The sequence below is a fragment of the Hyperoodon ampullatus genome (assembly GCF_949752795.1).
Source record: "Hyperoodon ampullatus genome assembly, chromosome: 11".
In the NCBI taxonomy this organism is placed as follows: Eukaryota; Metazoa; Chordata; class Mammalia; order Artiodactyla; family Ziphiidae; genus Hyperoodon; species Hyperoodon ampullatus.
Genome location: NC_136924.1, coordinates 35,700,536 through 35,719,093, shown reverse-complemented (window position 1 = coordinate 35,719,093; position 18,558 = coordinate 35,700,536). Strand labels below are relative to the sequence as shown.

The following is an 18,558-nucleotide window of genomic DNA, read 5'->3' as shown; positions in this document are numbered from 1 at the left end:
GCTAAACCTGCTGTGCCTGCCTTCACCTACCCATTCCAAATCCAGTCTACCATCTTCTCCATCCAAGTGATCTTTCCATAACTCAAATCTGCCCATGTTTCTGCCCTACTTAAAACCCTCCAGCAGCTACTTTCCCCCACTCTCACCTCACTTCTCTGAACCTGGCATTCAAAACCCTACTCCCCTCTGCATCTTCACCTCCACTGTCTTCACCATCCCCCTTCCCACTTGCACCACATTCATCATCTACCCAGGCCTCATGAGCCACCAGCAGTTCCCCAGTGAACTTTGTGTACCCTCCTAGCCGCTGGTCATCTTAGACTCAGCCAACTCAAGCACCACCTGTTCCGAGAGTTAGTTCCTCCCTCCTTGGAGAGAACCAGCACCTTGCCCACACCTCTACCAGAGCACAGGTAGAATGAATTACTCTCTACCTATTTGTTGACAAGACTTTCCCCACACTGGACTGTGCCTTCTCTGGGACCAAGGTCCTCATCTTACTCCCCTCTGAATCATCAGCACCTGGCCAGGGCTGAGCTCCCAGTAAATGCCAACGAATGTGAAGTGGGGTTCCACCCAAAGTACCCATCATGATAGGGTAAATGGTTAAAATATGGAGCACCCCACTGACCCTTTGATCCACCAATCAAATAATTGAATCTGCAGGTTCTTCTCCCCTCCCCCCTTTCCCTTCTCCCTAGTTGTACTCATATGTTCAGATTAATTTCTCCTAAGGGAAAGAAAAGGCAGGCTCTGGACAATGGTATCTTTAGGTCAGATGGTACAATGTCTCCCACGACTAGCACTAGGCAACTATGTGAGGGTGTGCTGCTGTGCAAGAGCCCCTGGGTTCCTTCTCCAGGAACTTAACCTTGATTTTTTCCTTTTACAAGCTACTTAACCTCTCTGAACCTTAGTTCAGATGGATGTGGTCACGAATACTATTCGAATAGTATTTCGTAACCACATCTCATTGTGGTGAGAATCAGGTGCGATTACTCATTGTAAAAGCCCTACATAATGCTACTTAATATTAGGCTTTTGAGATCCCAATAAAGTGGCATCTTAGGGTCACGACACCGACAAATTGCATTTGTTATTTCGAATGACTAGAAGAAACTCACCAGGCAATACTGCTTTTCAAAGTTTTTCTGAAAGGAGAACTTCTTAAGGTGCCCGGCTCCTCAGGCCCACTTAAGACAACTATAAGTGAAGCCCCACCTCCCCAACCTCTAAGCCACGCCCCTTTCATCGCAAATCCCTACGTTGTGGGCCCTTCAACATTGATTGACGTCTTTATTCACCAATAAGAAGTAAAATTTCCGTCAACGTCCGGTGAGGGGGCAAGACTTCCTTGCTGTTGCTAAGACACTCTTGTTTCCCTCCTTGACAACGCTGGTGGGGGGGTGCGCTCGCTGAGGCCCTGGCTCCGGCCCCCGCGGGAGCAGGTGAGGCCCGGGGGAGCGGTGGGCAGCCGGGCGGGGAGGGCCGGCCCGAAGTGGGGCCGGGAGGCATTGCGGGGCGGGCGGGGCCTCGCCCACCGCGGAGGCCCCACCTCAGCCTCTTGCCTGTTGGTCCCCAGTTCCAGGTCCTCCCAACCCCCATTTCCCTCCACCACCACTTCGGGGACCTGCGAGCTCTGTCGAGACAGTTTCGCCGTCGCGACCCTGCAGGCCGCTCCTCCCTACCCTCCCGAGGTCCTCTCCAGCTTCACGATCCCTCATCCTCCCTAACCCAACTCCTCCTCGCGCCTTGATCCTCTGTCTTTCGCAGGGTAACCCCCTCCTCCCGCGGGTGGGCCGGTGGTCGCCATCGCCTCCACCCAGACCGCTTCACTTGGGCAGTTGACGACGTGCTGGGACTCGAGGCTGGTCATTTCCCTTTTTGGCCTCAGTTTCCCTATTTGTAAACGGGAAGTTAGGTTGAATGATCTCTAAGGTCTCTTTGACGCTGGCGTTCTAGGATGTGATTCTTTGACCCAACTGTAGGCTTCCCTGACCATGTGGTCCTTTTGGGAAGTTTCGGGTGTAGTGAAAAGGACTTGGCAAACCTAATTTGGATTCCCAATTACAGGACCCTAGCAAGTTACCTAATCTCTCTGGAGTCCAGTCTGAGTATATATAGAATTAGGATACTGCAGCACATCTCCTTTGGGGATTCTGAGGATAATATGAACTTCCTTCCTCTGTCTCTTATTTCCGCACATTTTCCCCGTCTGAGAAGTGTCACCAGCTCCCTTATGGTCAGCTGTCATTTCTCCGTTTCTCCTACAAATCCACATCTCTAGCTCTGATCTTTCTCCTGGGCTTCCATGGTTAGGGAGACTTTGGGAGTGGGGGTTGGAGTAGAGATTGATATATTGATGTGATGCTTGGGCTTGATGGCTTCCCTCCTGCCCCTGATAATCCATGATTCCATGATTCCCTGCTCCTGATGAGACACCTCCATTTGTGTATCTCACCAACAGCTTAAACTCAGGAGTTCAAAAATCAGACCAGCCCGCATCTTTATCTATCCATCTGTTCTACCTGACTTCCCCTGTCTGTCTCAGTGGCATCACCATCCTCCTGGGGCATCCTCCGTCACTCTGCCACGCCCATCCCACTTAGGCAGTGTCGGGTCTTTGATTGTGCCTCTGCAAGGGTCTCACATTCTCTCTATGCCTAAAGCCACCGTCCTGGTTCAAGTTTTTAATGCCTGTCACCCGGGCCATGGCTGTAGCTTCCTAACTGGTGTTCCTACCTCCAGTCTCCCCTCCCGTTAACCCAGCCCACCAGAATAATTGCCCCAAAACATGACCATGTCACCAGCCCCCAAGACACTTCCAAAGGGCTTCTCTTTCTCCACTAAAAATATCCATACTTCTTAAGCCTGGGTCTTAGGGCCCTGCTATATATCCACAACCTGACCCCAGTCTTTTTTCCCAGCCTACTTTCTCTTTTCTCCCTTGCCAAGTTCTGTCCTCAGGCCAAATTGGACTGTTGGACTTTCCCAGAAAACGCTTCGAGCTTTCTGCTTTGACATCACTGTGTTTGTTCATCTCTCTGCCTGGAAGGTCTTGCTCACCTTGCCCACCCATCAGGATTCCCACTCACCTTTTAAGGTCTGACTCAAATGCTGCCCCTACCACCAAGCTTTTCTTGCTGTCCTCTGCCCCCTCCAGAATTCTCCTATTTCCTCTATCTTTGCACCCAGCTTGTGGCACTTACTGCTTTCTGCCATGAACCATAGTTAATTCCTTGTGTATGTGTGTTGGTCTGTCATATTGGATTGTATGCTCCTTGAAAGCAGAGACTGTCTCTTGTTTATAGCAGAGTAGTTGAAAAAGCTTAATCCTGAAGTCATATATAGCTGATTGAATCCTAGCTCCTCCATTTATTAGCTGGGTGGAAAGTCACTTTGCTTTTCTCAGCCTGAGTGTTCATCAGAGAAGTAGGGATAATAGTGCCCATCTGACAGAGTTCTTAGGGGGAGTAAATGAACACCCATCCTGTTGTCTTGCTCAAGGTCAGTGCTTGATAAATGTTATTGAATGGATTTGATAAGTCCTCTCCCTTCCCAGGGGGCAAATGAAATATAATTTAATTACAGTTTAGATATTTGTTGGGCTTCTGCCATGTGTCAGACATTGGACTTGTCAGAGAACAGAGCAAGTCCTTCAGCCCCAGGTGATTGTCTGGACTCACGACGCACTGCTGAGTCGTGACTGGTTGTGAGATGTCACCAATAGTTAGCGATTGTGACTGATTTTTTTAAAAAAGTAAATCAGGGCAAACTCCAACTCATTTCTGTGATAACGTCATTCTTAGTCCCTTACGTTCAAGCAAATCTGTTCTCTTGAGTGGGAAAGGAGGAGGTAGGTGGGAAAGTGGGGGGTGGGAGACTGTGTAATCCGCTGTCTGTAGTAAGCATCTGTTCTCCTGTGGAGCTGATGTCTGTGATAGTTATGGCTTTTTGTTGTACTTTGTATCCTGACAAAAATGTTTGGATTTGGGTATGTCCATGAGGGTGTACCACATGAGTCAGTGTTGTTTATTGCATCATCTTATACATAAAGAAAATGTCTTGGTCTCTACCTCCTCATCTTTCTCTCTCCCTCTCTCCCTCTTTCTTTCCTTCCCTCCCCCTGGTTTAAGACACATCAGAAGTTTTCACTGGACCTCAGTGAAATGAGAAAAAATAAGGGTGATATGAAAAAAAAAAAGCCTTTGTGTGCATGAAAGGTAACTTTTCTTGAGCAGGACTGTTCTTTATCCTGCGATCGTCTCTTTCTTACTCTTAAAACTTTCTTTTATAGTAGATGATGCATTTTTTTTAATAAATTTATTCGTTTATTTATTTATTTATTTATTTTTGGCTACGTTGGATCTTTGTTGCTGCACAGACTTTCTCTAGTTGCGGCGAGCGGGGGCTACTCTTTCTGGCGGTGCACGGGCTTCTCATTGCGGTGGCTTCTCTTGTTGCGGAGCACAGGTTCTAGGCGCACGGACTTCAGTAGTTGTGGCAGGCAGGCTTAGTTGCTCCGCGGCATGTGGGACCTTCCCGGACCAGGGATCGAACCCGTGTTCCCTGCATTGGCAGGCAGATTCTTAACCAGTGCACCACCAGGGGAGTCCCAGATGCATTTTATTTTATTATTTATTTATTTACTTACTTACTTACTTACATCTTTATTGGAGTATAATTGCTTTACAATGGTGTGTTAGTTTCTGCTTTATAACAAAGTGAGTCAGTTATACATATACATATGTTCCCATATCTCTTCCCTCTTGCGTCTCCCTCCCAGATGCATTTTAAACTGATTGTGAAATCCAGATCTTCCGTGTTGTTTCCTGACTTCACCACTGACATCTTAGACGAATGCTCTCAAGTCCTTAGGTTCCTTTCTCCTCACCTTACGAGCTTTGCCCTTTGTTTGCCAGAAGGCAGAGGGCGGACGTGTCAGGGAAAGGCAGGAGGATAACCAAGGTGCCGAGTGTGTAGCCCCGTTACGGCTGGAAGTAGGAGGCCTGCCTGGACAGGGGGCTGGACCAGTGGCTGCCGAGGCTTGACATTATTTGTGTTACTGTCTTGTTTCCTACTTGCTTGTGACAGGAAAGCAAGCACAGAAGGTAGCGTCAGAAGAATAGACATGGGCTCCGATCCTGGCTCTGTCATTGCTGGCTGTGTGCCCACAGGCCAGCCCCCAAACCTCTCTGAGCCCCAGTGTCTTGTCTGAGAACTGGGAGCGGGTGCCGCCCCCACAGGTTGTTATGGGATGAAATGAGGCGGTAAGTGTGAAAGCGCAGTGTCACCACACCACAGCCCCCGGCCCAACTGTGTTTACCAAATTTCCTTGTGACTCCTTCCTGCTTCAGTACTAACAGCACTGGGAGGGGGGGAACTCAGTGAGTGTTGGTTTGTTTGGCCTAGCATTTAGCTGTTTAGTTGGCTGGAATATGAAGAAGGGCATTGCACTTCCCCTTCCTTCCACACCAGTAGCAAGAGCTGACATTTACTGTGAGGCAGAGTCTATTCTTAGGCCCAGTTTCCAGATGAGAAAACCAAGGCCTAGAGATGTAAACGCTTATCCGAGACAGACCGAGGTGTGAAGTCAGACCTGCCTGTGGAGCACGATGCCGTGCTCCAAGCGTGTCTCCCACCTCTCGGATGCCGGAAGGTGGTAAGGGGTGGCGAGCCGTGGTCCACGAGCCAAGCGTGTTCCAGGCGCTGAGTGGCTTGGGGTGGGGGGTCGGGGTGCTGGCTGACACTTTTGGCCTTATTTCCCAGAATTCATTCACTTTTCCTTCCTCCTTCCCACATCCCCTAAGCCTCTTAAGGATTCTTCCCAAACACTTCAAAAGCAAAATAATAAATAGGGACTGAGGTCATTGCCACAGAAGAACAAGGGGCACAGGCTTTGACAAGAGGATGAGATGGAGAGCCCCGCCTCTGCCTCCTGTTTCCTAGGAGAAGCCTCGCATCAGACATGGGCGAGGCTGTGTAAAGCTTCAGAGGGGCCCTTGGGTAAGGAGGAGAATAAAGGGCAGAGAGGGAGCAAGGCTGCCACTGGCTCTGTGTGCCAGGACAGGCCCCAGGACGGTCAAGCTCTGGTACCCAGGAGATTCAAGTGCCCTGGCCAGGGGCACACTTACATTATTAAAGGGCTCTCTTTTAGACCCAACGCAACTTCTTCCTGGCCTGATCCTGCCAGGCACACACTCATTTGCATGGAAGATTTATAAGGTTATTAAAACCTCTAGTTCTGCTATTTTCGGTAGCATTCTATCAGCAGGGTTTTAAAATCGTGGCTGAATGACTGTAGCTGTACTGTAATGATACAGCATCATAAAAAATTCTCCTACCTCTCTGGGTTTGGAAACACATCATCTATAACTGTTCCTTTTCATTCTGTGAGTCTCATTCCTTTTGGATTCCCCAGGAGTACGTGCAGTGGGTAGGAAAAGTATTTGCAATCGTGATACTGAATAAATGTGGTGGAATTATATTGACAAAGTGCTGGCTGATAACATGGTGGCTGTAAGAGCAGTGTGACGCTGAGCGCGGAGAGCTCTGCAATTTCAAAACGCTCACGTGGGGCTTCCCTAGTGGCGCAGTGGCTGAGAGTCCACCTGCCGATGCAGGGGACGCGGGTTCGTGCCCCGGTCCGGGAAGATCCCACATGCCGCAGAGCGGCTGGGCCCGTGAGCCATGGCCGCTGATCCTGCGCGTCCGGAGCCTGTGCTCCGCAACGGGAGAGGCCACAACAGTGAGAGGCCCGCGTACCGCAAAAAAAAAAAAAAAAAAAAAAAAGCTCACGTGCATCTACTTGGTGCTCTTGGCAGCTCTCTGAGAATGAGAAGGTGGGATTATCCCATTTCGCTGAGGAAACCAAGACTCAGGAGGTTAAATTACTTGCCCAAGGCTGCAAAGCAAGGAAGAGGGCAGAATTGATTTCAGTTATAGAGCTAGTATTCCAGCCTTAATATTCCGCCTCGTGATCCTGTCCTTTCTCTTCTCTACAAGGTGATGTCCCCCCTAAAAAAAACTGTCCCCGTGGCTTTTCCACTTTGTTCCTGAAGAATGGGCTTTGGTAATACTTCTGAAGTCTTGTTTCATCAGGATTCCATGTGTTGAAGCAGAGTCCAAGCAGCGGTCACAGACCCTGACCTCCCCGAGGGCACACGTATGCACAGTTGCCTCCCAGCTCCCCTCCACACTAGCGCTTTTTAGCCCAGAGGATAAATTGGATTGAGTTGAAATATTCAGGTGGAAGGGGCCTAAGCAGCTGCTTCAGCACTGTAAGTTGTTCCCACTTGAAAACCTCAGGAGGCAATGGAAGCTTAAAGCCCTTATTCTTTTATCATCAGTGTGGCCCCGCACCTTCTGTCACCCCTTGGTGATGTGGAAGAGGAGGCAATAAAGTGGCCTTTACCGAAGACAGCTAGGGGGACAGGGCGCAATGGGACCCTGACATTAACGAGAAAGGACAAAATGATTCACTGGCTTTTGTGAAATAAGAAACTTCAGCAGAGAGTACAATGAGATTGTACTTGGTAATTTGCAGGCTTATATATAGAGACAAACAGAAACTGCTAATATCTGAGTGGTACAAATGCCCAGAACGATGAGGTAAGAGGGGCTGTCTGTCCGCTGGGAAATCAGAACGTACCTATGCTGTGGGGCGTGGGGTCGGTGCCAGACTTCCAGCCTCGCTCGAGGGGGCCGACCACATGGAGTGGCGCTGAGGACTTCTGCAGCATCAGAGAGTGGGATAAGATCGAGAGCACAGCCCAGAAAAAGTGCACGGAAAGCTCAAGACTTGGCCAAACAAGGGTCAAGTTCGCATTGGAACAGTAGACACCGAAAGGGAAGATCAAACGTTCCTCTCACTGCTGGGCTCACAGGAGCCATGCTAGGGGTCACGCCCTAGAGGTCAGGCGTGCGGGCGCCCACTATGTGTCGTTGCCGTGCGGAGGCCTTGTGAGGAGGGGTTGGGGTGACCGTCCCAGATCAAACCCCAGCTTTGCCCCTCAGTAGCTGAGTGACCCTCCATTCATGCAGGCCCTAACTCGTGGGGTCGTTGGTGGCATGGGGCTGAGTAAGCACACGTGGAGCACTTAGAACAGTGTCTGGCCCACAGGAAAGCCAAGAGATGTCACCCGTCATTACCTGCCCATTAGTTACTGCGCTAGGCATCTTCAGGGTTCGGTGGCCGTGCACTGAAAGCAGATTTATTTGGAAATGTGAGAAGTGCTGGAATAACATTATTTGGCTGTATTTGGTCCAATAAGGATGGTTACAAAGGACTTAACGACATGGCAGTTTGTATTTGTTTGTATTAGTAGTACTTCTGAGATTAAAAGTTCTTTGAATTATAGGATAAAGAGAAATACCAGAATTTCCAGCACTGCTTCCAGTCCTTTAGGATCCAGGCCCATCTCTTTAGAAAAAGCCCCATCTGTTTTTCCATAACTAGATTTGGAAAGAAAAACAAAAATCTATACATGTGTATTAGGCTTTATAACTTTTCAGTCATATCCTTGTGTGATTCCCCCAGGAGCCAGAGGGAGGGAAGGACAATTTACTGAATGCCTACCATGTGCCTGGCGTACATTGTCTCATTTGATTCTCATAACAGCCCCATGAGATAGATTGGACTACCTTTGTGTTACTGATGAAGAATCTGAGGTCCAAGGCCACGCAGCTAGTGAGCAGTAGGACCAGTACTAATGCCTAAGCCTCCCAGCTCCTGGGCCAGCCAGACAGGTGGCCTGAGGGAGTGGATGAGAAGAGCTGGGCTGCCAGGCATTCTAGGGAGGGCACAGAGCATTGCTGGTCCCCTTCCTCCCACAGAGCAGGGACCTGCGGAAGGAGGCACGTGTTTGCCCATAAACCCAGGACTGTTGAACGTGACCTGACATCTCACTTCCTAACCAAGTCTGCTGGGGAGCAAGGACCGTGTACATAGTGGGCATGCAGAGAAGCTACATTCCTTAATTGCGAGCTCAAGGCTCCACCCTCAGCCTGGCCCGCAGTCAGTATTTGTCTTGATAATGACAGTGTGGGCTTGCAGCATCGTACCAACGTGTTCTTAACTGGGTCCCAGCATCTCGTGTTGACTCATCCTCCCGTCTGCAGACTTGCTGGCCATTTGGAAAAGGATGCAGAGGAGTTGAGATGGGGAGGTGTCAGATTGTTACTGAGACATTTCTAATTTGCGATGTATGGTTTTTAAGCCAACTCATTTCTCCTGGTTTTTCCTGTTTCCTACAGCACCCCTTGGAAAAAGACATTTTCTGCTCCCACCAAGCTGGCTGGGCCTGCTTCCTGAATCTCCTGGGTGTGTCTTAATTACCCGTCCCAGCACCTCCTGAAAGCCCCACTCTCTCCTCCTGGTCACAGAGGAAGGATCATGGGAGAAACAGAAGGGAAGAAAGATGAGGCTGATTATAAACGACTGCAGACCTTTCCTCTGGTCAGGGTAAGCCCTGGAGGAGGGAGGCAGGTAGCCAGCAGGCCCCACAGAGCCTTAGAGAGAGGCAGGGGGAGCTTGTCCCCTGCAGAATAGCAGTGGGAGGAAGTTAAGAAGGGCTCTGTTGGCCAGATCTAGAGACCGAGGGGTCAGCAGTGATTCATCCTTTCATTCATTCATTCACTCGACAATTATTCATTTAGGCCACCTACTATATATCGGGCACTGTTCTAGGCACTGTGGATGTAGGAGTGAACAAGACAAAGGCCTGGCCCACATGAAAGAAAGGTTTAAAGAACATAATTTCAGGTAATGAGTGCTATGAAGAAGAATAAAGCAGGTATAAGGGGCTGGAGAATAGAGGATGGCTTCTAGAAAGGTTCCTCTGATCAGACACCTGAATAAAATTAGGGAGCAAGCCTTGTGAAAGTCGGGGGGAGAACTTTCCCCAAGCAGGGGAGGCAGCAGGCACAGAAAGCCTGAGTAAGCTCAGCCTTTGGGAGGAACAGAAAGAAGGCCAGTGTGGCTGGAACAGGGTGCTAAGGGGGTGGCAGGACATGAGTGTCAGCGTGACAGCAGGGCCAGGCCTCAGAGACCTGGGGGCCATGGTGAGAAATGTGGATTCTATCCTGAGTTCAAAGGGGAACAGTAAAGAGCTTCAAGCAGAGTGGGAGTGCTGGGATCCGTTTTACATTTAGCATTTCTAAAAGATCACTCTAGCTGTTGGAAGGAGAATGGATTTTAGGGAACCAGGGTGGAAGTGGGGAGACCAGTCAGGATGCTATTGCAGAGGCCCAGAGAGATGTGGGTGGCCGGGTCCAGGTCACAGAGTAGAGGTGGCAAGACATGGTAGGATTCTGGACAGATCTTGAAGCTAGAGCAATAGAATTCACTGGCGCATTGCATGCTGGGTACAAGGGAAAGCAGGCCAAGGGTGACTGCTAGGGTTTATTTTGTCCTGAGCCTGGGAGGGAAAACTGTGTCGATTACCAAGAGAGGGAAGACGGAGGAATAGGTTTGTGGGAAAAATCAAGAGTTATCTTTCAGACATCTGAGGTTGTCAAGTAGGCAGTTGGACACAGGAATCCGGAGCCCAAAAAAGAAGTTAAAGCTAAGGATGAACATGTGGGAACCCTCCCTGCATAGAAGATGTGTAAATCCACGGAGCAGGGTGGAGTCCCTAGAGAGCAGATAGCTGGAGAAGAGGCGAGGGTGGAGACAAAGCCCAGAGGAGGAGAGACATCCAGCAAAGTGGCCCGAGAAGGAGCACCCAGAGGGGCAGGAAGAAAAGCAGGAGCCCTCAGAGGGGCCACACCATCTCTTCAGGCTTCTGGGCGAGTCAGCTGTGCTCTGAGGCTACTGGTAAACCGTGCCCGTGGCCGGCAGGCTCCTGCCTGGGCCAGCCTTCATCCCGTGTCTGTCGCTGTAACACGTTGGTTGCACAGGGGCCCGGGGCGTAAGAGCCCGCGAGGCTTAGCTTGATTCCGTCAGGAGATGGGTCATCTCTCTGGGCTCTGCCCGGGGCTGTGCCGGGGCAGCTCCCCGGTGTCCGTGCCTTACGCTTGGGACAGAGGCCAGCCCAGAAGGCAGGTCACAGGCTGAGGCGCTCTCTGTTTGTCCCCTGCCTTGTCTCCAGCACTCGGACATGCCAGAGGAGATGCGAGTGGAGACCATGGAGCTGTGTGTCACGGCCTGTGAGAAATTCAACAACAACAACGAGGTATTGCCATCAGTGCAGGCGGCCCCTCATGTCTTTGGTGACCCCTGTGGCCCCAGACCCCACAGCCAGCTCCAGAGGGTCCTGCTGGGACCAGGCTAGAGCCTTCCTTGGAAGCATTCGTACCATGGGGAAGGCCGGTGAGGGGAGAGACCGGTGCTGTCTCCGGTACCGATCCGATGCTCACGCCCAGCCCTAGAGGGAGAAGAGCCAGAGGGCTTTCCGTGACGCCCCTGCCCATGTTCCCAGTCTCAGGGGGGCTGCTGAATAGGGTACCTTTCCCCTTGGCTCCATCCCAGTGGAGAACAGAGGCCCGCCCAGGCATTCCTTCATGTATCCATTCATCCATGCAAGAAAGATGTTAAACACATCCCTTTGCCAGGCACCGTTCTAGGTGCTGGCGATAACGACAGGTCAGCATCGACGCAGGGATGTCATTCATCAATCTGGTCGTGAGCAAGAAAGAAGTCAGTGTCATGGCAGCTCGGGTGAGGCCGGCCCTGGCTAGTGAGAACCCAGGCTTTGGGCCAGGGAGGCCCAAGTGCACGTCCCTTCTCCAGCCCCTCCTAGCTCTTGAACCTTGCACAGGCCATTTCTTATCACCCAGTGGCCTAGTCTATGGCCAGGGGTGAGGGCGCTGCCAGTGCCCGGCAGGTGCCTGAGCACGGGGCTCACCCCGCAAAGGCTGGGCCTCCGCCCCACCCGCAGACCTCTTCTCGAAAGAGTGAGCACAGGAAGGAGGGAGCTGCTGCCGTAGCCGAGGGAGCCAGGCCAGCTTCTGTCCCAGAGCTCAGCAGACCCATCGGGGAAAAGCCTTTCTGTTCCCTGAGGGTCAGCCTGACACCCTGTGGTGACGATGGTAGTCCATGCGGTCTGCGGCGTGCTCTCCGGGGGCTTGTTCACTGAGTGCTGAGAACAGCCTTGTGGCCCTGGCACTGGACGCGGGCACTAAGGGCAGAGCCAGAGCTCCAGCCCGGGGCCCTGTGTCAGGCCCGAGGCCCGCTCTACCGCCTCGCCAGTGTCTTCTGACTGATGAGGTGGTGTCTGGTTCCCTGTCCCTGTGTAACGACAGCCCCTGGCAGGAGGGTCCCCGCGCGGAAGCCCTGTCCGAAGGTTCCGTAAGCAGAACAGCAATATCAGGCCACAGGCCTTTCCCTTGCCAAGACTTCTGCGTTCCGGAGTGGCACTGACTCACGCCCACCCTCTCCCCGAAACCTCCCTCCCTGATGAGCGTCCTCTTGGTTCCAGAGCGCCGCCAAGATGATCAAAGAGACCATGGACAAGAAGTTCGGCTCCTCCTGGCACGTGGTGATCGGCGAAGGCTTCGGCTTTGAGATCACACATGAGGTGAAGAACCTCCTCTACCTGTACTTCGGGGGGACCCTGGCTGTGTGTGTCTGGAAGTGCTCCTGACGCTGTCCCCCACCCCTGCCCCTGTCCCCCCCAGGCCTTCTCCTGCTGTTCCCCTGGGGTGGGGAGCAGCCCCAGGCAGGTCCTGACTTTCCAGAGGAAAGCCGGGCTCTTTTCTGTTGTCCTGTTTCCTGAGCCACGCCCAGTGTGTGAATTTGCTGACATCTCTGTCCCCAGGCTCGCAGCCATCTCACGCTGAGTCCCAGGGTGTGAGGGGGCGGCACGGGAGGGGTGGGGAGATGTGACAGGGTAGAAGGAGCGGGGGAGGTGGAATTTCTCTCACAGGGACGTGCCAGCCCCACCTCTCCGGGTGGCTGCTCAGCCCTCACAGCCCGGGAGCCCCTCGCTCCCACCCGCAGCACTGCAGGCAGGTGTCCGCTGTCCTCGTCTTTACGGGCCATATGCAGATGGCCTCGAGAGGGAGTCTGTCCTCGGGGGTCACTGGCGCTTCTCTCCTTGTCCTCCGGAGAAGTGGTGACCCCCACCCCACCCCAGAAGCCCCTTTCCCAGCCTGACCCCCGGCTGAACAAGCCACTGCGTCTCGTCCGGCCGACAACTCCACAGCCCCGGGCTTTGACGTGAGGACCAAGCAGCCTGTCCCCCTCCGTCCCCTCCCCGCTCCCCAGCCTCCAGGCTGCGTGAACCTGTTACCTTGCCTCACCCATGCAGTTGGTAACCAGTGGCTGAGGGTGTGGGAACTGTGACCGCGCAGTTTCTCGAAGTGTCACTGACCTCCGGTGAGACGCCTGGGCCAGGAGTGCCCTCGCCGTGAGGCCTGTTTCAGCAGGGAAACCTGGCCTGCCACTTACTTCTCATCAGGGACCGCATGCTGATTTGTACTTCTTATCTCTGCTGGGTTTTCTATATTCTTTTTGAGTGTGGGGAGAAGGGTTTTAGTAGAAGGGTGAATCCTATTTTACACAGCGGTCTTATTTATATGAATGTCTTGGTTTTTACAATTAAAATAACCAAAAACTGACCTTGATCTACAGTCTCTTGAGGTTGGGGGGAAGGCAGGCTCAGTATCCTCAGGCTGTGCTGGGTCCCAGGAACCCGGAGAAGCTTCTGGCCGGACCGCAAGGCTGCCGGAAACCCTGTGCCCAGGCACAACCCCGCGCGCCCGGGCCCTGCCCCCTCCCTGTTCCGTCACGGGTGCGGACTGAGCGCAGTTGGATGGGGCCCCGTGGACACTGACTGAGACACCCTTGGTGGCCAGACTGAGCCACTATAAAGACGTTTTCGGTCTCACATAATGTAGTTCAGTTCAAAGATGTTTATTCAGCAGCATTGAGTGCCAGGCCCCGGGAGTGGGGACACAAAGATGGAGAAGCCACAGACCCTGCCCTCAGTGAGCTCACAGTCTATCTCAGAAGAACACTTGAACCCAGTTGTTTCAACTGGCTGTGAAAAGTGGTGTAATAAAAGAGAGGACAGGACGTGGTGGGGTGGAAGGAGGGCTCCATGCCCAGCCCAGAGAGTGATGGGGAGCCTCCGAGGGGGGTGAGCCCTGAAAGCCAATTCTTGAAGCGAGAGTGGGATTTTCCCCAGGGAGGAGATGCTCCAGGCCGAGGGACGGTGGGGATAAACGCACAGAGGAGGAAGTGGCTTGAGGATGAGGGGCTGCACTGCAGGCCCGAGAAGCCCCTTCAGCTCAGGGGCTGGCTCCGGAATCTGAGTCTTACACCCCAAAATGCAGGGTCTGGGCAGAGCTGGGACGGCCTGTCCTCCTCCCCAGCCCACTGTCCCTGCGCTCACGGGGCCTCCTAGGACATTCAGGCCTGGCAGTCCTGGCCCCTGGCCCAGTCACAGCCTCCTGAGGCTGAGGGTCCAGTTGTAACGGGATCCATCAGCAGCTTTGCTGGACAGCATCCTGTCAGTCAGCTAAGCTCTGCTCAAAGACCCGAGTGGCTGAGCAGGGAGAGGAGTGCCGTCGGTCCACCTGAGAACCTCACACGTGCTCGCTGAGTTGCTGCTGCGCGTGGTGAGGTCCTGAGCTCAGTGCAATGGGGCAGAAAAGAAGGAGAAGTCAGGGTCACTGCCCCAAGGCTGACCATCTGGATCTAACTGTGGAGCGGGTCCTGGCCCTCTGGGATTTGGGGGGTGCAGGGGGCAGCTCCTTGACCTCAGATCTGCGCTGGCCCGAGCCCTGTGCCACGCCGGGTGCTGCCGGGAGATTGGCGAGGCGTGCAGATGGGAGTACAAGGAGAGGGGGTGCAGAGGCCCGGAATAGCTATGGTTTAGTAACTGCCAGCTTTGCGGCTGTTCTCTCCTTTAATCTGCCACACGTGGGTGCCAAAAAGTAAGACAGGCTCAGCCCGCATCCCAGGCGGTGGGGTGGCAGTGGGGAGTGTGGGCTCTGAGGTCCACAGAGCTGGCTCAGGCCCAGCCCTGCTCTTCCTAACCTCTCTGTGCCTCAGTTGCTTTGTCTATAAAATGGGGATAAAAGGAACCAGCTCCTGAGGTTGCTGGGAGTCTCAGGCCTGCACCTGGAGCAGGTGGTACCCCTGCGGGGCACACTCTGCGTGCTTGGGCGTGCTGCTCTCTTCCCAGCTGGAGATGGGGTGCTGACACCCAGCTCCCCCAGGACGGGGTGGAAATTCAGCAAGATTTTACAAGCCGGCACTGTACTGAGTGCTGGTGTGGAGAGGGCGGTGTGCCCACTGTCGAGATTGGGCCAGGTGACCCGGGGCCGTCGCAGCTGTGTTTCCCAGACACTTCTTCTCTTGACCTCAGTGGCTTTCCTTTCCTCTGCTCCCTGAGACCTGTGCCAGCCGTGGTCACCCTGACCTTCCTCACAGGCCCCTCCCTGCTCATGGCCAGTGATTCAACAAGCAGTTGCTGACAGGGGCTGCAACAGGAGAGGGTCATGACAATGCGGAATGCATCGGAACACACTGGGCTTGGCAGTGAGGGGCTGGCAGTCCATTGAGGGAGGCAGACCCAGGAGCAGAAAAGCAGGATGCATTTAAGTAATCTGCTAGTGGGGAGGGAGGGTGGGGTTCAGGGGAATGTGGGGTTCCGGGAAGGGAGCAGCTCTCACTGCCCAGGGAACTGGGGGAGGTGTCACAGAGGAAGTGGCGTTGAACTAGGCCGTGGCATTTCCAGGGGAGGGATGAGACGGGGGAACGCCTGGGGAAGGCACCCTCGGGTGAGGGGGCAGTGGCATGTGCAGAACTACGGGGGCCTGAGGAAGCTGGTGAGGTGGATGTGGAGGGCAGTGGAGGACTTGGGGGTGCAGCTCCCAAGAGGGCGGAGGGAGGAGGAATGGGCTGAAGGTGAGGGGTTTCTTCTTTTTTTTTTTTTTTGCGGTGCGCTGGCCTCTCGCTGTTGTGGCCTCTCCCGTTGCGGAGCACAGGCTCCGGACGCGCAGGCTCAGTGGCCATGGCTCACGGGCCCAGCCACTCTGCGGCATGTGGGATCTTCCCAGACCGGGGCCCGAACCCGTATCCCCTGCATTGGCAGGCGGACTCTCAACCACTGCGCCACCTGGGAAGCCCGGTGAGGGGTTTCTGGGGTTGAGGACGAGGAAGCTTCCAGCTGTTGAGCTTCCCCCACTTGGCAGGCACTGGGCTCCCTCCCTTATGACCGCGATGTCCTGTATCCTCAACAGACCTCCGAGGTGGTGATCACTGTCCCCATTTACAAATGAAAACACTGAGGCTGGGTGGGCGAGGTATCTTGCCCAGGTCCAGTTAGGAAGCGACTTCAGCCGGGACCTAGACCCCGGCCTGCCGGCCTCAGCGGCCCTGCTCGTCAGGGCACAAGCTGCGTTCATAGGCCTGCTGTTTACCTCCCACCCAGTGGAGAGCTGGGGTCCCCATGGCCAGTCCGCGCCTCCGTCCGTCGGGCTCCCAGCAGCTTCCTTCCGCCGGCAGCAGGCCTCCACCTCCCCTCTGCTCGGCCTGCCGCAGCCCCCGGCATTCACTTAATGGTGGCAGCCACCACCAGCCCCAGCCCCTCCGGAGCCGTCTGTGTGTGGGCAGCGGTGACTCGCCCACCGACACCTCAGTCCCCTCTGCTGGGCCCAGACAGAGTCGGCGTAGGGGAGATCGCAGCCTTCTCTGGACACGTCTGGAGGCCGGGTCACAGGCCCCGGCCCTCTGCCTGGGAGAGCAGTGCGCGCCGGCCAGGGAGAATGAAACGCCGGTCACCCCACTGGGGCCCGCACAGACGCCAGAACCGCAGGCCTCACCAGCAGGGGAGGGTGGGGAGTGGGAGGGGGCCAGGGGCACCGAGGCCGTCAGTGGGAGGAGACGAAGAGCAAGGACTTGGTAATGGGGCCCGTGGCATCCAAGGCGGCACGCACGCGGCCAAGGGGGCGGGCCTGTGGAGAAATCTTCTGGTGAATAGTTAATGTTGTCTTGGAAGTGATGCAGAGACGCTCCAGGATCCCGCTTAGCCTACTTCCTGCTCCTCTGGAGAACAGAGCCTATGGGCAGGCAGGGGGTGTCCCCTTGGCTTGTGGGCTCCCCAGCCAGTGTCTCCCCCTCCCCGCGGCACGACTGACAGAGCTGTGAAGCAAGGCTTACCTCCTTGGGAACAGGGAGCAGAAACATCGGAGGGTGTCCTTCAGACCCCTCCCCCAAGTCTGGGGGGGGAATTGTTCAATTTTAGCCATAAGCCACCACCCTGTTCTATTTTCCTTTTGTTCTCCTCATCTCATATTTAAAGCAACCACCTCCCACTGCCAGCTGCTGTCTTCAATCCTTAGAAAGATGGGGCGGGGAGGGGGTGGGGTGGGGTAGAAAGGGAGCAAGCTTAGGAGGCAGAAGACCTGAATTAGTATTCATAATATTGCCAAACTATTGGGTGCCCCAAGTGTTCCAGGCCCTGCACTAAGCATTTTAAACTCTATCTCATTTAAGTCGTACATCCCCCCGTGAGGAGATACTCTCAGTATCCCCCTTTTACAGATGAGGTATCCCAGAGAGGTCAAGCTCCGGGTCACACAGCCAGGATTCACCGTAGGCCTACAGGACACCAGAGCCCAGCTCTTAAACCTCCCCGGGAATCTGCCCGCCAGCTGGGCCAGCCACTCTGCTTCTCAGATCTCAGTTTTCTCACCTGCAAAATAGGGTTCCCAGCTTCTGCCCTGCCTCCTTCCCAGGGTTACTGTAGGGCACCAAGGAGATGGTGGCCATGGAGGTGGAATTGCTTTAAGGTTAGAAGTGCCGATTGGGGATTGGGGTCAGGGCCAGTCTGGGGAGCCATCTGCTGCCCTCGGGCCCCCACTTCCACTGGGAGACTTGGGAGTCTGGAAGGTTGGGCTCAGTAGGGCAGGTAGGTAATTTCCTCCAAGGCCCTGTCGGCACCGGTGCCCTGCAGGGTCAGAGCATGAGAGGCAGGGTGACCACACACACACACATCCAGTGGCCAAGGATCCCAAACAGCCGGGACCAGACCTTCCGTCTTGAGCCGGGAAAGACAGTCCCAATAGCAGGCTGTGTCTGTCCTTCCAGCCTCAAAATGGCCCATTGAAGTGAGCTGGGTAAATTCCCTGAGGATCCCCTGCCCTAACAGTAGGGAAATGGCTTCATAGAGAACTTGGGATGTGCCAGAAATGGGGGCTGGCCTGGGGCAGAGGTTTCTCCTCCACATATCAATAGCCTCAGAGATGTGGTAAGAGTGGTGCCAGCTCCTCTAGGACTCTTCCCCCCTTGTGGTCCCTGGACACTCCATCTAGAGGGTCCCTTTGTGTCCCCACTATGCCTCATCTTCTGTCCTGGTATCTACACTTGCTACGTTTTATTGACTTGATGGTGGAGACTATGGCTTATCTCTCTATCACAGGGCCTGATGTGTATCAAAGATGCATTGTGGGGCTTCCCTGGTGGTGCAGTGGTTGAGAGTCCGCCTGCCGATGCAGGGGACATGGGTTCGTGCCCCGGTCCGGGAAGATCCCACATGCCACGGAGCAGCTGGGCCCGTAAGCCATGGCCGCTGAGCCTGCGCGTCCGGAGCCTGTGTTCCGCAACGG

General features: G+C 54.2%; 1 protein-coding gene across 2 annotated transcripts; it reads left to right on the top strand.

The window, feature by feature from the left end:
- Positions 1-9,391: 9,391 nt before the first annotated feature.
- DNAL4 (dynein axonemal light chain 4) lies at positions 9,392-13,560 on the top strand. Of its 2 annotated transcripts, XM_079715950.1 has the most exons (4): positions 9,392-9,463; positions 11,091-11,174; positions 12,420-12,518; positions 13,251-13,560. In XM_079715950.1, the coding sequence occupies exons 1-4, from the start codon at positions 9,395-9,397 to the stop codon at positions 13,266-13,268; spliced, it is 270 nt and encodes an 89-aa protein (XP_079572076.1). In that variant the 5' UTR covers positions 9,392-9,394; the 3' UTR covers positions 13,269-13,560. The 2 variants fall into 2 exon arrangements, with proteins under 2 accessions (XP_079572076.1, XP_079572075.1); XM_079715949.1 differs by lacking the exon at positions 13,251-13,560 and having other exon boundaries at positions 12,420-12,630.
- Positions 13,561-18,558: the final 4,998 nt, after the last annotated feature.

Excerpts from the sequence above, each read along its gene's own strand:
- DNAL4 (XM_079715949.1), top strand. The coding sequence starts at position 9,395 with ATGGGAGAAACAGAAGGGAAGAAAGATGAGGCTGATTATAAACGACTG. Across the intron at positions 9,464-11,090 it reads AGACCTTTCCTCTGGTCAGG|CACTCGGACATGCCAGAGGA; the intron begins GTAAGCCCTGGA and ends CCTTGTCTCCAG. Across the intron at positions 11,175-12,419 it reads AATTCAACAACAACAACGAG|AGCGCCGCCAAGATGATCAA; the intron begins GTATTGCCATCA and ends TCTTGGTTCCAG.